The 14,534-nt window shown below is 45.5% G+C and overlaps 1 protein-coding gene across 9 annotated transcripts in view; it reads left to right on the forward strand.

Moving 5' to 3' along the window:
- The window catches only part of PHC2 (polyhomeotic homolog 2), a 130,672-nt gene extending 119,105 nt beyond the window's left edge, over positions 1 to 11,567 (forward strand). For all 9 annotated transcript variants that reach the window (XM_058303941.2, XM_058303943.2, XM_058303948.2 and 6 more), the window contains 2 exons: positions 973 to 1,249; positions 10,153 to 11,567. In XM_058303941.2, coding sequence (XP_058159924.1) covers positions 973 to 1,249; positions 10,153 to 10,307 — 432 coding nt within the window. In that variant the 3' untranslated portion in view covers positions 10,308 to 11,567. The remainder of the gene's footprint in view (positions 1 to 972; positions 1,250 to 10,152) is intronic.
- Positions 11,568 to 14,534: the final 2,967 nt, after the last annotated feature.

Genomic DNA, 14,534 nt, shown 5'->3' on the forward strand with positions numbered 1-14,534 from the left:
CTCCAAATGTTAGAGCATTGAGTTCTTGAAAGTCTCAACCAGAGACAAGAGTGTTCATTTATTTATTTTTTTTTTTTTTAAGATTGATTTATTTAATTTCCCCCCCTCCCCTGGTTGTCTGTTCTTGGTGTCTATTTGCTGCGTCTTGTTTCTTTGTCCGCTTCTGTTGTCGTCAGCGGCACGGGAAGTGTGGGCGGTGCCATTCCTGGGCAGGCTGCTCTTCTTTTCACGCTGGGCAGCTTTCCTCACGGGTGCACTCCTTGCGCATGGGGCTCCCCCACGCGGGGGACACCCTTGCGTGGCACGGCACTCCTTGCGTGCATCAGCGCTGCTCATGGCCAGCTCCACACGGGTCAAGGAGGCCTGGGGTTTGAACCGCAGACCTCCCATATGGTAGACGGACGCCCTAACCACTGGGCCAAAGTCTGTTTCCCAAGTGTTCATTTATTAAATATTTTTTAGCACCATCTATATGCCAGGACCCTGCTGTACACTAAGGCTCTTAGGCCATGGTCTTGCCCTAAAGGAACTCACAAACTAGGGTGATACTTCATAACCTTGTATGTGTTTTGTTTTTGCTTATTGTTTTTGCTGTTGTGTTTGGTCTAAAACCTCTTTAAGAATCTGAGGAAAGCTGTAGACTAAAATGTACATACATGTAGAATTTTACATGCTTTTTCAGGTGGTTTATAGCCTCCCCCCTTAAACTCAGAGAGCCCTGGTTTAAAACCCATGTCTAGAAGAAAAAATAGTCATGTATAATCAGATCATTGCAGTACAGTGTGGTACATTCTGCAATACTGGGAGGATGAACCTGCTTAGGGTGGGGGCAGGAGCAGAACTCAAAAATATGTAGGAGTAGTAGACCAAGTAGAAAAGGAAGTAATACCTGCCTTTGCCCCAACTGCCCAGCACTTCTGTTAGAGATGCTTATTTCCCAAATCCTGAAGAAAACTTTCTTTCTGCTCTCAGTCAACAGGCACTGTACCCCTTTCAGTTACTGCTGCATTGCAGCTAACACACAGCCAGGAAGACTCCAGCCGTTGCTCAGATAACTCAAGCTATGAGGAACCCTTGTCACCTATCTCAGCCAGCTCATCCACTTCCCGCCGGCGACAAGGCCAGCGGGACCTTGAGCTCCCTGACATGCACATGCGGGACCTGGTGGGCATGGGACACCACTTCCTGCCAAGTGAGCCCACCAAATGGAACGTAGAAGATGTCTACGAATTCATCCGCTCTCTGCCAGGTAAGGAAGTTCCATGCCTGCCTGGAACTAAGTAATTCAGTTAATGACACATACTCATGGGTCAGGAACTTGTGTGTAGAGATAAATAGGATAAGGTTCCTGTCTGCACGTGGTTACATTCCAGCACAGAACACAAACTGTAAATAAAGTTCTGTAGCTCTAATTTAGTATATAGGCATAGCTCAGAGATCTTGCCAGGTCATGTTCAGACCACCACAATAAAGCAAATATCACATTAAAGCTAGTCATGAATTTTTTAGTTTCCCAGTATATATAAAAGTTATGTTTATACTATACTGTAATCTGTTAAGTGTGCAATAGCATCATGTCTATAAAAGCAATGTCCTTGGGCTACAGAATGGATGTTATCTTAGCAGGTACAAAAATGGCTTACTGGTTGAGTGCCAGTTTCCCATATACGAGGTCCTGGGTTCACTCCCTAGGCCCAGTACCTCAAAAAAAAAAAAGGCCATGTATATACCTTAGTTGAAAAACTCTATTGCTAAAAACATGCTAACCATAATCTGAGCCTTCAGCAAGTCATAATCTTTCTTTGTTGGTGGAGGATCTTGCCTTGATATCAATGGCTGCTTACTGATCAGGGGAATGGTTGCTGAAGGTTGGCATGGCAGTGGCAATTTCTTAAAATAAGACAACAATAAAATAAATTATATTATTTGTGTGTTTAAAAAAAAAAGACAACACTGAAGTTTATTGCATCAATTGACTCTTCCTTTCACAAAAGATTTCTCTGTAGCACGTGATGCTGTTTGATAGCATTTTACCCACCATAGAACTTCTTTCAAAGTTGGCGTCAGTCCTCTCTAACCCTGCCTCTGCCTTATCAACTATGTTTCCGTAATATTCTAAATCCTTTGTTGTCATTTCATCAATGTTTATACTATCTTCACCAGGAGTAGATTCCATCTCAGGAAACCACTTTCTTTGCTCATCTGTAAGAAGCAACTCCTCACCCATTCAAGTTTTATCATGAGATTGCAGCAATTCAGTCACATCTTTGGGTGTCACTTGTATTTCTAGTTCATTCACTATTTCCACCACATCTGCAGTTATTTCCTCCATTGAAGTCTTGAACCCCTCACAGTCATCCATGACGGTTGGAATCAACTTCTTCCAAACTCCTGTTAATGTTGATATTTTGACCTACTCCCATGAATCATGGATGTTCTTTTTTTTTTTTTTTTGTCTTTATTTTTTTAATGTTACATTAAAAAAATGAGGTCCCCATATATCTCCCACCTCCTCACCCCACTCCTCCCCCCATAATAACAACAATCTCCTCCATTATCATGAGACATTGATTGCACTTGGTGAATACATCTCTGCGCATCACTGCACCTTATGGTCAGTGGTTCACACCATAGCCCATACTCTCCCACAGTCCACCCAGTGGGCCATGGGAGGACATAAACTGTCCGGTAACTGTCCCTGCAGCACTACCCTGGACAACTCTAACCCCTGAAAATGCCCCCACATCACATTTCTTCCTCCCACTCCCTACGCCCCCAGCAGCCACAGTGGCCACTTTCTCCACACCAATACCACATTTTCTTCAATTACTAATTACAATAGTTCATGACTAGAATATCAGTAAGTCCACTCTAATCCATATTCTGTTCCTCCATCCTGTGGAGCCTGGAATGGTTGTGTCCACTCTATATCTAGAGGGGGCTTAGATTCCACATGGATGCTGGATGCAATTCTCCTGCTTTCAGTTGTAGGCACTCTTGGCTCCATGGTGTGGTGGTTGATCTTCTTCACCTCCATGTTAGCTGAGTGGGGTAAGTCCAATAAACCAGAGTATAGGAGTTGAAGTCTGTTGAGGCTCATGGCCTGGCTATCACATGATCAGTCCAGAGATTCAGGTTCCCAGGATATACACTAAACCCCAGCACCAACTACAGATCCAGTAAAAGTAACAGAAGAGGCTTGTGGACAGAGATCACATCTGAGTCTAGCTCCATCACACAGAAACACAAACACCAAAGTAGGGCCAACTGACATGGCACTGAATTCCATCTGCCATGACCATAGAACCTGTGGGTCTCTGTAGCCCTCAGAAGAACCAATACCTGGGGTTGTATCTACTTTATCTGTCTCTGGGACTCTGCTGAGGTGTGCATAAGGGCAAACCCTCTGGTAACCTCCCAGCTCTTTTTGGAGACTCGTAGCCATATAAACTCATTTGTCCTTTCCATTTCCCCCTTTTATTCAGGTCAAAAAGCATTTTTAACTCCTGGTATTATATGTAGACTGAGATATTCTGCTGGTCTGAGTTGACCCTTTTATTCAAAGTCATTTTCTAGTTACATCATCAGCTGGTACTTGGTAGTAATCCCTTGGCTCCAGGGAGGCTCATCCCTGGGAGTCATGTCCCATGCTGGGGGGAAGGCAGTGCATTTACACGCTGAGTTTGGCTTCGAGACTGGCCACATTTGAGCAACACAGAGGTTCTCAGGACGGAACTCTTAGGTACCCTGCAGCTCTAGACCTTGTTCTTATTTCAGGTGCACAGGCCTACAAGCATAGTCATTAATATCAAGGGCTCATTGTTGGACCCTCCTTCTTTTGCCATTGCACTTGGGGGATTGTTGCTGTTCCTTTAGGGACTGTTGTAGGGCTCCCCTGGCTAGGAACTCAGCACTACCTCAGTTGTTTTTAATTGTAACCACTATGAAAATATCCAGACATTTTTATGTACCCTGTATATATGCCCTGGAGAACTCCCTGCCAACCATGTGTCCCCTGTCAGTAACAGCCCACACCAGTATTCCTCTCCTGCAATTGTTGAACCTCTCTGTGATCCAAAACTTCTTCATAAATGAAGCCCAATGTATTGCCAGGTATGGATGTTCTTAATGGCATCTAGAATGGTGAATCCTTTCCAGGAAGTTTTCAATTTACTTTGTCCATATCCCTCAGAAGAATCACCATCTATGGCAGCTATAACCTTAGGAAATGTATTTCTTAAATAATAAGACGTGAAAGTCAAAATGACTCCTTGATGCTTGGGCTACAGAATGGATGTTATCTTAGAAGATGCAAAAACAAAATTAATCTCATTGTACATCTCCATCAGAGCTCTTGGGTGACTAGGTGCATTGTCAATGAGCTGTAATATTTTGAAAGGAATCTTTTTTTTGCTGAGCAGTAGGTCTTAACAGTGGGCTTAAAATACTCAGTAAACCATGTTGTAAACAGTTGTGCTATCATCCAGGCTTTGTTGTTCCATTTATAGAGCACAAGCAGAGTAGATTCAGCATAATTCTTAAGGGCCCTAGGACTTTCAGAATGGTAAATGAGCATTAGTTTCAACTTAAAGTCACTGGTTGCTTTAGCCCCTAATGAAAAAATGAACCTCTCCTTTGAAGCCAGGCATTGACTTCTCTCTAGCTATGAAAGTCCTAAATGGCATCTTCCTCCAATAGAAGAGAAGGTTTTTTCATCTACATTGATGAAAATCTGTTGTGTAGTGTAGCCACCTTCATCAGTTATCTTGGGTAGCTCTTCTGAATAACTTGCTGTAGTTTCTGCATCACTTGCCACTTCTTCTCGCATTTTTATATTATGGAGATGTTTTCTTTCCTTAAACTCATGAACCAACCTCTCCTAGCTTCAGACTTTGCTTCTGCAGCTTCCTTCTCAGCCTTCATAAAATTGAAAAGTTAGAGCCTTGCTCTGAATTAGGCTTTGGCTTAAAGCAGTGTTGTGGCTGTTTTACCATTCATGTGCTCACTAGAGTAGTATTTTAATTTCCTTCATTCATAGCTTTTCCTTTGCATTCACAACTTGGCCGTTTGGTGCAAGAGACCTAGGTTTTGGCCTGCTTTTGAAATGCCCTCCTCATGCACTTAATCATTTCTAGCTTTTAATTTAAAGTGAGAGATGTAAGGGGAGTGGGGAGTATATGGGCACCTCATAGTTTTTTAATGTAACATTAAAAAAAAATAAAGACAACAACGAAAAAAATAAAGTGAGAGATGTGCTACTCTTCCTTTCACTTGAACATTGTAAAGTTATCAATTGGCCTAATTTCAATATTGTTGCATCTCAAGGCATAGGGAGGCCCAAGGAGAGGGAGAGATGAGGGAATGGTCAGGCAGTGGAACATTCAGAACATACACAACATTTATCAATTAAGTTCACCATCTTATATGGGTGCAGTTCGTGGCACCCCAAAACAACTACAATAGTAACATCAAAGATCACTGATCACAGATCACCATAAAAGATAAAATAATAATAATGAAAAAGTTTGAAATATTGCGAGAATTACCAAAATGTGACACACAGACACAGAGTGAGCACATGGCATTGGAAAAATGGTGCCGATAGACTTGCTCAACTCAGGGTTGCCACAAACTTAATTTGTAAAAAGCACAGTATGTATATTTGAGAAACACAAAAAAGTGAAGTATACCTTTATTTACAGGCATAGTTAGTGGTCTCTTTGAAATGTAGAGATGATAATGTCATTAATCCTGCCTATCTCCTGCAACAGGTTAGAAGGGGAGTCGGGAGAGTGTGGGAAGTCTGTCAAGAAGAAAAAATTTAAGCCAAATACAGTGGACAAGTAGACCTTTGCCATATGGAGAGTGTGCATAAGGGAGCACCTTGAGGAGAGGCATGAAGCCATGAAAATGCATGTCAGAGCTGGGAACTACACACAACCCTATTTGGTGGAGTGCAAGTGCTTTTGAGGGCTTCTAGAAAAGCAGGCTGGGACCAACATTAAGACAAACCTTACATTATTCATGGATGCTTTCAGCAAGACCCTAAAGCTTTTCTACTGTTTTGTTTTTTTTATTTCTCTTCCCTTCCCGCCCCCCCACCCCCACCCCATCCCAGTTGTCTGTTCTCTGTGTCCATTTGCTGTGTGTTCTTCTGCATCTGCTTCTGTTCTTGTCACCGGCACTGGGAATCTGTGTCTCTTTTTGTTGCATCATCTTGCTGTGTCAGCTCTCCGTGTGTGCGGCGAGACTCCTGGGCAGGCTGAACTTTCTTTCACACTGGGCAGCTCTACTTATGGGGCACACTCCTTGCACATGGGGCTCCCCTACATGGGGGACACCCCACGGGGCACAGCACTCCTTGTTTCGTGTCAGCACTGCATGTGGGCCAGCTCCACATGGGCCAAGGAGGCCTGGGGTTTGAACCTTGGACCTCCCATGCAGTAGGTGGAGACTCTATCCATTGAGCCAAGTCCACTTCCCTCTACTGTTTTTTTTTATACCAGCTTTCACCCTATACCAGCCACAAACTGTTACTCAGAGTGCAGTGTGATATAGTGGTTAAGAGTACAGACTTCTGAGTTTAATAGAAGTGGGTTCAAATTTTGGCTCTGCCACTTAAAACTATTGCTAATGACTTAAGGTAGTACTAATCATTCTTCCCACAGTTTCTGTGGGTAAGGAATTCAGGAGTGGCTTAGCTGGGCAGTTCTGGCTCAGGAACTCTTAGGAGGTTGTAATTAAGATGTCCACCAGGGCTGAGTTCATCTGAAGTCTTGATTGTGGCTGAAAGATCCACTTCCAAGGTGCTTCATTCACATGATTCACAAGTAGAGGCTGGCTATTGGCAAAAGTCCTCTCCAAACAGTTGCTTGAGTAACCTCATGACATGGCAGTTGGTTTTCAACAGAGCTAATGATCCAAGAGAGCAAGGCAGAAGCCACTGTGCCCTTTATGTTCTAGCTTCAGAAGTCACATATTGTCACTTCCACAGCATCCTATTGGTCACATAGGTCAGCCCTGTTCATTGTTTGAGGGGACCCACAAGAGCATGAATATCAGAAAGAGGAGGATCATTGGGGACTATTTTGCAGGCTGGCTACCATAGTTTGCCACTGACCCCCAGTGATTCATTTCTCTCCCCCATGCAACATATACTTATTCCCTACCAAGAGCCCCAAAAGTTTCATCCCATTACAGCATCAGCTTTTTTTTTTTTTTTTTTTTCAAGATTTTAAAAATATTTCTTTCTACTCCCTACCCCCAGCCCTTGTTGTTTGCACTTGCTGTCTGCTTTCTGGGCCTGTTCATTGTCTTTTTAGGAGGTACCAGGAACCAAACCTGGGACTTCCTATGTGGGAGGGAGGCGCCTAGTGGCATGAGCCACCTCCGCTCCCAAGCATCAGCTTTTGAAGTTCAGGATCTTAACATTTAACTCAGGTCCAGGCATGAATAAGGCTCCTTGGGTCCAGCTCCTCAAGTATGGCTCCTCTCAGTCTGCAGACCTGGGAACTAAAGAGACAAAATTTCTGCTCTCCTCCACAAACCCAACATATGGTGAGACAGGCCTAGGATAACCAACGTAGACACGCCCATCCAAAAGGAGACAAAACAGGGAGCATACAGGGGCACACTGATCCATGCCAGTTCTGAAACCTAGCAGGGTACTCGTTGGTATTTCCTTGATTAAGACTCAAAGCCTAAAAGTGATTCTCTTTCACTCTTGGTTCTGCTTTCTGAGTTATCCTTCATTTTCCATGAAAGGTAGCCAGATTTTTCGGCAGAGTTGTTTTTTCAGCCTACTTCCTCCTCTTTATTTTGTACAGCCTCTGACCGTTTCAGTTCAAGCTAGCAGTATTTCTGCCAATATGATTTTTTTTTTAAGATGTATTTATTTATTTATTTCTCTTCCCTTCCCCGCCCCCAGTTGTCTGTTTTCTGTGTCTATTTGCTGCGTCGTCTTTGTCCGCTTCTGTTGTTGTCAGTGGCACGGGAATCTGTGTTTCTTTTTGTTGCGTCATCTTGTGTCAGTTCCCCGTGTGTGCATCGCCATTCCTGGGCAGGCTGCACTTTCTTTCACGCTAGGCGGCTCTCCTTACTGGATGCACTCCTTGTGCGTGGGGCTCCCCTACGCGGGGGACACCCCTGCGTGGCACGGCACTCCTTGCGCGCATCAGCACTGCGCATGAGCCAGCTCCACACAGGTCAGGGAGGCCCGGGGTTTGACCGCGGACTTCCCATGTGGTAGATAGACGCCCTAACCACTGGGCCAAGTCTGCCGCCTGCCAATATGATTTTATTAAAATCTTTGTGAGCTTTTCTATGAATCTTTCACACCATTGGATAAAAAACACCCCAAAGTATTTTCAAGATAAGCCTTTCTTTACTGTGGGCTTCTTCTGAGGCTGAGGAGTAATGCCCTTTAGATTCTTAGAATTCCTACTTATTTAATGAAGCGAATCTTTGGGGCACACCCATAAAATCCTTAGAGAGCTTTTGATTGAGTAGTTCTCTGAGCACCTTAGATCTGAGGTCTTAACAGATTTCAGTCACACCCTCAGTTTCTTTAGACCAGGTTTTCCTCTCTTTTTTCCTGGATTTGAGTTTTGCCTGGAAACCACTCTTTAATTCTAGTATCATTTACCATCTGGAGAAACTAGGGATTTTCAAAACTGCGAATCCTGGCTCTTTTATGTTTAACAGCTTTTTCTTTAGCTCATCTCTCTCCTTTCTTATTTTAATATAAGCAGCAATAAGGAGCCAGACAGCACGGTCAACAATTTGCCAGAACATCCCCTTACATTACTTACCACTTCACTGGCAGTGACAGTGTTGCTAAATTTTCTTCTACTTTATAACAGGGTCCTTTTTCCTCCAATTTCCTGTAACATTTTCATCAGCTTCCCAGTGTTTTAGTTTCTTAGGCTGCTCAAGCAAATACTATGCAATGGTATGGTTTAAACAATGGAAATTTATTAGTTTACAGTTTTTTGGCAAAAGAAAGTCCAAATCAAGGCATCAAGGTGATGCTTTCTACCTGAAGCCTGGTGTTCTGGGGCTGGCTGTGGGCGATCTTTGGTCCTTAGCTTGTCAAATGGCAAGGCACATGGTGGCATCTTCTGGTCTCTCCCTTCTCTTCTGGGTTCCGGTGAATTCCACTTCCGGCTGCTCCCTCTATGGTTCTCTGTCTGAATTTCACTCCACTTAGAAAGAATTCCACTAATAGGAGTAAGACCCATCCTGATTGGACTGAGACACATCCTTAACTGAAGTAACTTCATCATAAGGTCCTACTTACAGTGGGTTTGCACCCACAGGAATAGATTAAAGACCATGTTTTTCTAGGGTATATACAGCTTCAGATCACCACAAGTAGTTTCCTCAAAGACTACCACACTTCTACTTACATTCTCTTCAGGGCACTTTTCAGAGTCCTTCCAGCTTCTGTCCATTGCCTGGCTGCATAGTCAGGCCTATATTTAGGTACCACAATCTGTATTAGTTACCTATTTCTGTGAAACAAATTACCCCAATATTTAGTGACTTAAAACAGTAATCATTTAGTATCTCAAGGGTTTTGTGAATTACAAATTTGGAGTAGTTTAGCTAGGCATTTCTGGCTTGAGGTCTCTTAAGAGGTCTCATTCAAGATGTCAGTCAGGACTGAGGTCATCTGAAGGTTTGGGGCTGGAAGATTTTGCAGGAGGCCTCAGTCCCTCAGTTCCTCTCCATCTGATCCTTTCCAGAGAGCTCCTTGAGTGTTCTCACCACATGGTGCCTGACTTACTTGAAAATAATTGATCCAGCAGAGCAAGGTGGAAGCTGCTGTGCTCTTTGTAACCTAACCCCAAGTCACACAGGGTCACTTCCACAAAATCCTATCAGTCACCCAGGTCAGCCCCATTCATTGGGGGTGGGGAGGTCCGTACAAGTGCATGAAGAAAGAGGCATGGACCACAGGGGACCATCTTAGTGTCTGACTGCCATGGTAAGTCACTTAGCCTCTCTCAAGCTGTAAAATAAGAATAACAATACCCTCTCAAGGTGTGGTGATAAGGATTTAAATGAGATAGTGTATCAAAAATGCAGTGATTGCCAGGAATGATTATTGGTAGCTTTGACTGATACTGTCTTTGGTGGTATCCCCCTCAGGCTGCCAGGAGATTGCAGAGGAATTCCGTGCCCAGGAAATTGATGGGCAGGCTCTGCTGCTGCTCAAGGAGGACCATCTCATGAGTGCTATGAACATCAAGCTGGGGCCTGCCCTGAAGATCTATGCCCGCATCAGCATGCTCAAGGACTCCTAGGGCTGGCCAGGGCAGCCAGGATTCTGGCCCAGGGCTCCTCCTCCCGGCTGAGCAGAGCCGGACAGACATTCCTGAGAGGCCCAGCAAAGGGGCCAGTTGGAGGGAAGGGGCTCTCCCTAGGGGGCATGGCACCTCCTCAGTGGCTCTCAGGGGCTTTCATTTCCATGGGAGGGGCAGAGAGGTAGGTGGTGCAGAAGATGGGGCTTGATGCTTGTAAATACTGATAGCACTGGCTTCCTCCAAAGTCCCAATGCTCTAGCCCTGCTCTCTTCCCCTCTCTCTGTCCCCTGTTTTCCAGGGGGTACATGGTCAGGGCTCCCCAACCAGAGTTGGGTTACTTCAGGGGCACCCAGCACGCCTGCACAGAGGCCTTGGAAGCCCTTGCTTGCCTTCCTCCCACTTCTTTCTCCAGACCTGGTTAATTCTTCCGTTGCCAGCTTCTCCCCCTTCAGCCTATTTGCGAAGCAGCCAGGGGTTCTCCCCCTGTACCCTCTGCAGGTGGAGAGAGAGAAGCTGGACCCAGTTGGGCCACGCCTGCTGGCAAGAGACGCCTTAACGCTGTGTGTGTGACTGTATGACTGTGTGGGAGCCTGGACTGACAGATGGGCCAAGAGCCAACCTCTGGCATCCCCAGGTATTTTGTAGCAAACAGCCACTTAGTGCTTTGTCCTGGACTCCACTCACCCTCAAGATGGGAACAGAAAAGAAGGGCAGCCTCAGTCTGAGAGGCAAGATAGAAATTGATAACCAGGAGCTTTTCCTTTCCAGACTTGCCAAGGTGTCTCCGCAGTCCCCAGCCCACACTGTGAAGTTCTGCTGAATGGCCTCCTACCCACAAATAGCATTAAGAAAGCTGCTGGTGGTCTGGGCTGCAGGTCCCAGGGGGCTGAGCCAGGCCTGCCCTGGGTGCCCTGGTGGTAGAGGCCCAGAACCTTCTAAGGGAAAACAGCTGGAGTGACTGCTGATATGAAGAAGGTAGCTTTTGACCTCCTGCTCCCACACATCTTTGCCTCTAAAACTTCCTAGCAGCAACTTGAGCTACCTGAGGGGGAAGCAGGGCAGGAAGGGTGAGGGCTTGCCTCAGACTTGCCTTGTCTTTTACAGGCTCCTGGGGGAAGGGTGGGGCTCTTTCCAGGGAGAGGGTGGACACCTCTCTCAGCTTGTTATATTCCCCACCCATACTCCCAGGCAGGGTTGGAAATGAAGGACTTTTTTTTAACCTTTTTGTTTTGTTTTTTAAAAATAAATCTGTAAAACCTGTCTTCTGTGCTTTTCTCTCCTTGGGATCCCCATCCTTTAGTCCTAAATGGCTCCTCCTCACCCACAAGGAGAGGGTGAACCCTGGGGTCGGGAGAGGGACCAGAGCCTTAACAGGACTCTGCATATCCCCCACACCTTGCTGGGGCCGCGCCATCTGAGGTGCCCTTCTCCCCAGTTCACATGGGAGAAGCAGGTGCAGCCATGGCTCTTCACACAGGTGTCCCTTGGCATAGGAAGGTCCAGAAGCCCGTTCAGCCCTATCCACCATTCCAACCAAGGAGACACGACTCTTGGGCAGAGCACAGACTTTCCCACCCCCAGCTGATGCCTTTGGATCTGCTGACTATCTGGAATAGTGGTTTTGGTTCATGCAACACTTTTCTGAGCATTTTCTGAATGCTGATGTAGAAAATGATTAGGAATGTCACCATCCTTCAGGAGGTAGCATCTAAGCCTTGAATAAAAGAGAAAGGACATTCGGGACCAAGGTATATAAGCAAAAGCATAAAAGTGAATGTGGACGGGAAGCAGCTGTGGCTCAATCAATTGGGCCCCCATTTACCATATGGGAGGCCCTGGGTTTGCGTCCCATCGCCCACCCGCATGCTGCAGAGAGCTGACTCAGCAAGGTGACAACACAAAAAAAAGGGAGATAAGCAGAAACACAGAAGAGCATACAGTGAATGGACACAGAAAGCAGACAGCAAGCAAGCTGCAAGGGGGGGAGAGAAAATTTTTTTAAGTGAATGTGGAAGTGCAGACCAGTGAGCAGTGGCTTCTGTGTCCATGTTGACCCACTGACCACGTGACTCCTGTGAACCAGGCCTGTAATAGGGAACAAAACAGCTATCACAGCAGAAGGGAAAAATTGGAGGCAACCTAACCTAACCATTTCTTCTGGAACCTTCTTAGGTTGTGCCCTTAAACCTAGAATTCCCAACAAAGTTTTTCCTTAAGGCAGTGTTTCTGCTCATTAGAAATATGGGATATGAGGCCCAACCCCAACCTAATGAATCAATTTCTGAGTGGAGTAGATTAAAAGCCGGTATACATAGCTTGATAACTCCTATCTGGAAATTCTGCTAAAAGGTAGCTGTTATCTGGAGGAGTGGCTGTAAACACTGATTATCATGGCCCCAGAGGGTGGAGTTGACTGGCAAAAGTCTAGTGTTCCAGGAGGTAAGGATTAGTGGCGGGGCAGAGGGGTGGGACAGAGTTGGGAGGACACAACGTTGGGGCACGGTTCCCATGTGGAGGGTGAACTCCTAGGGCCCCCAAGCAAGGGAGGCCTGTGCACTGTTGCATCCCAGAGCCTCAACAGAGGAACGTAGGCTCTGGATACAGGGTTGGGGGGTGGGGGGCTGAGGGGGGGCGGGGGGGTATGCACTGGGTGGCCCGTGTGGCTCTCGACAATCCGCTTCACTTTCTGGACCTCGGTTTTCCCTTTATGGAAAATCATGCAGGTGAGGTAAAGCAGGGAGAAGGCCTTTAAAGAAAAAGTCACGTCCCAAATGAGTTTGGTCTTTTTGAGCACAATAGAGAAGGAGGGAACCAAAACTCCTAAAAGGAAACGGTGAATCGAGGGAATGACTTAAGCAGATCAATATTGATCTTATTTCTCTACTTTGGAAGAAAGGCCCCAACCTATTGTAAATTTGAAGGGTGTTTCCTTAAATATAACTTAAGTTTGCTCCTATTGGTTGCACTTGTTACCGAGCGGGGGTTGGTGAACAGGAAGGCTCTCCAGGTCCCAGGACCACCTGCCCGAGGCACTGCAGCCCTGGTCATTTTACAGGGGTCTGCAAAACAAGCTCAAGAGAAAAAGCAGCTGCTACTAAGCTATTTGGGGCAGTGCTTGCAAAACAAGCTCAGAAGGGAGGAGTTACAGAGTAATTAATGAGTTTGGGGTGGTTTCCCACTTTACACAAAATTTCTAAAAATTTTTTGATCATGACCCACAGTTAAAAAAAATTCCAAACCTTACATAGTGACTTACCTATGTATATAACTGATAAAAGAATCTCATGAAACAATACCTATGCTTATGTACAGCACATTCTGAAATTTTCTTTTCAATTCTCTTCCATTTCATACTTTAAAAGCCTTAGTCCCAGTTCACTGATTTTCACGACCCTCTAATGTGTCACTACTTGCACGTTAAAAGCCACTGCCCAGAGTAAACTTTTTTTAAAAAGCGTTCCACATCCATTATCTTATTTGGCCCTCACACTGTCCTGGATCACTGGCATATGCACCTCATTTTACTGAGGAGGTAAAGATTGAATTGTCCAAGTGTTACTGGATTTTGTTTAGGTTCTTGGCTATGCTGCAGACATGAATTTCAAGAGCATGCCAGATGAGTTAGGCCAGTAATTTATTTAGGTAGGGAAGGAAGAGAAATGGGAGAAAATAACAGATCAGGGGTTCTAGGTAGAGAGGAAGGAGCTGAAAAGTGATAAGAGGGCTGATTTACAGGCTACAATTTCCCATTATAGCTTATAAATGCCCAGGTTTTAATTATGCGGTGATATAAGTGGGGCAGAAAGCAGCTGGAGTCCAGGGGTCAGAGACTAGAGCAGAAGAGAGCAAGAGAGCTCGTTCAGGCCTTGCACCTGGGTTTTGAACTGTTAATTACCCCACACCTTTGCTAACAGCAGGGAAGGAGTTCCAGCTGCCCACCACTTCAATTTCTTACTTTCCCCATCAATCTCCCAGGAAGGCTCAATGATAAAGTCCTTGGGAGAATATCCCGGACTACTCCTGGTTCCTGAAGAAGTCTTCTGAGTGGCAGAATCTTAGGGAAGGGTCTTCCAGCAGCTACCTTGGGGTTGCTGATGTCCACGTGGACTTCTTGCCAGGTTCCAGATCCATCTGCTTCACAAGGTCATAATCAAGTGACCAGTGTTTGAGATCTGGCTGAGGCTCTGTGCAGAACAGGGTTCTCCCTCCGTGGCAAACACTATAGTC

Source organism: Dasypus novemcinctus, chromosome 9 (genome assembly GCF_030445035.2).
Source record: "Dasypus novemcinctus isolate mDasNov1 chromosome 9, mDasNov1.1.hap2, whole genome shotgun sequence".
NCBI classification, from domain to species: Eukaryota; Metazoa; Chordata; class Mammalia; order Cingulata; family Dasypodidae; genus Dasypus; species Dasypus novemcinctus.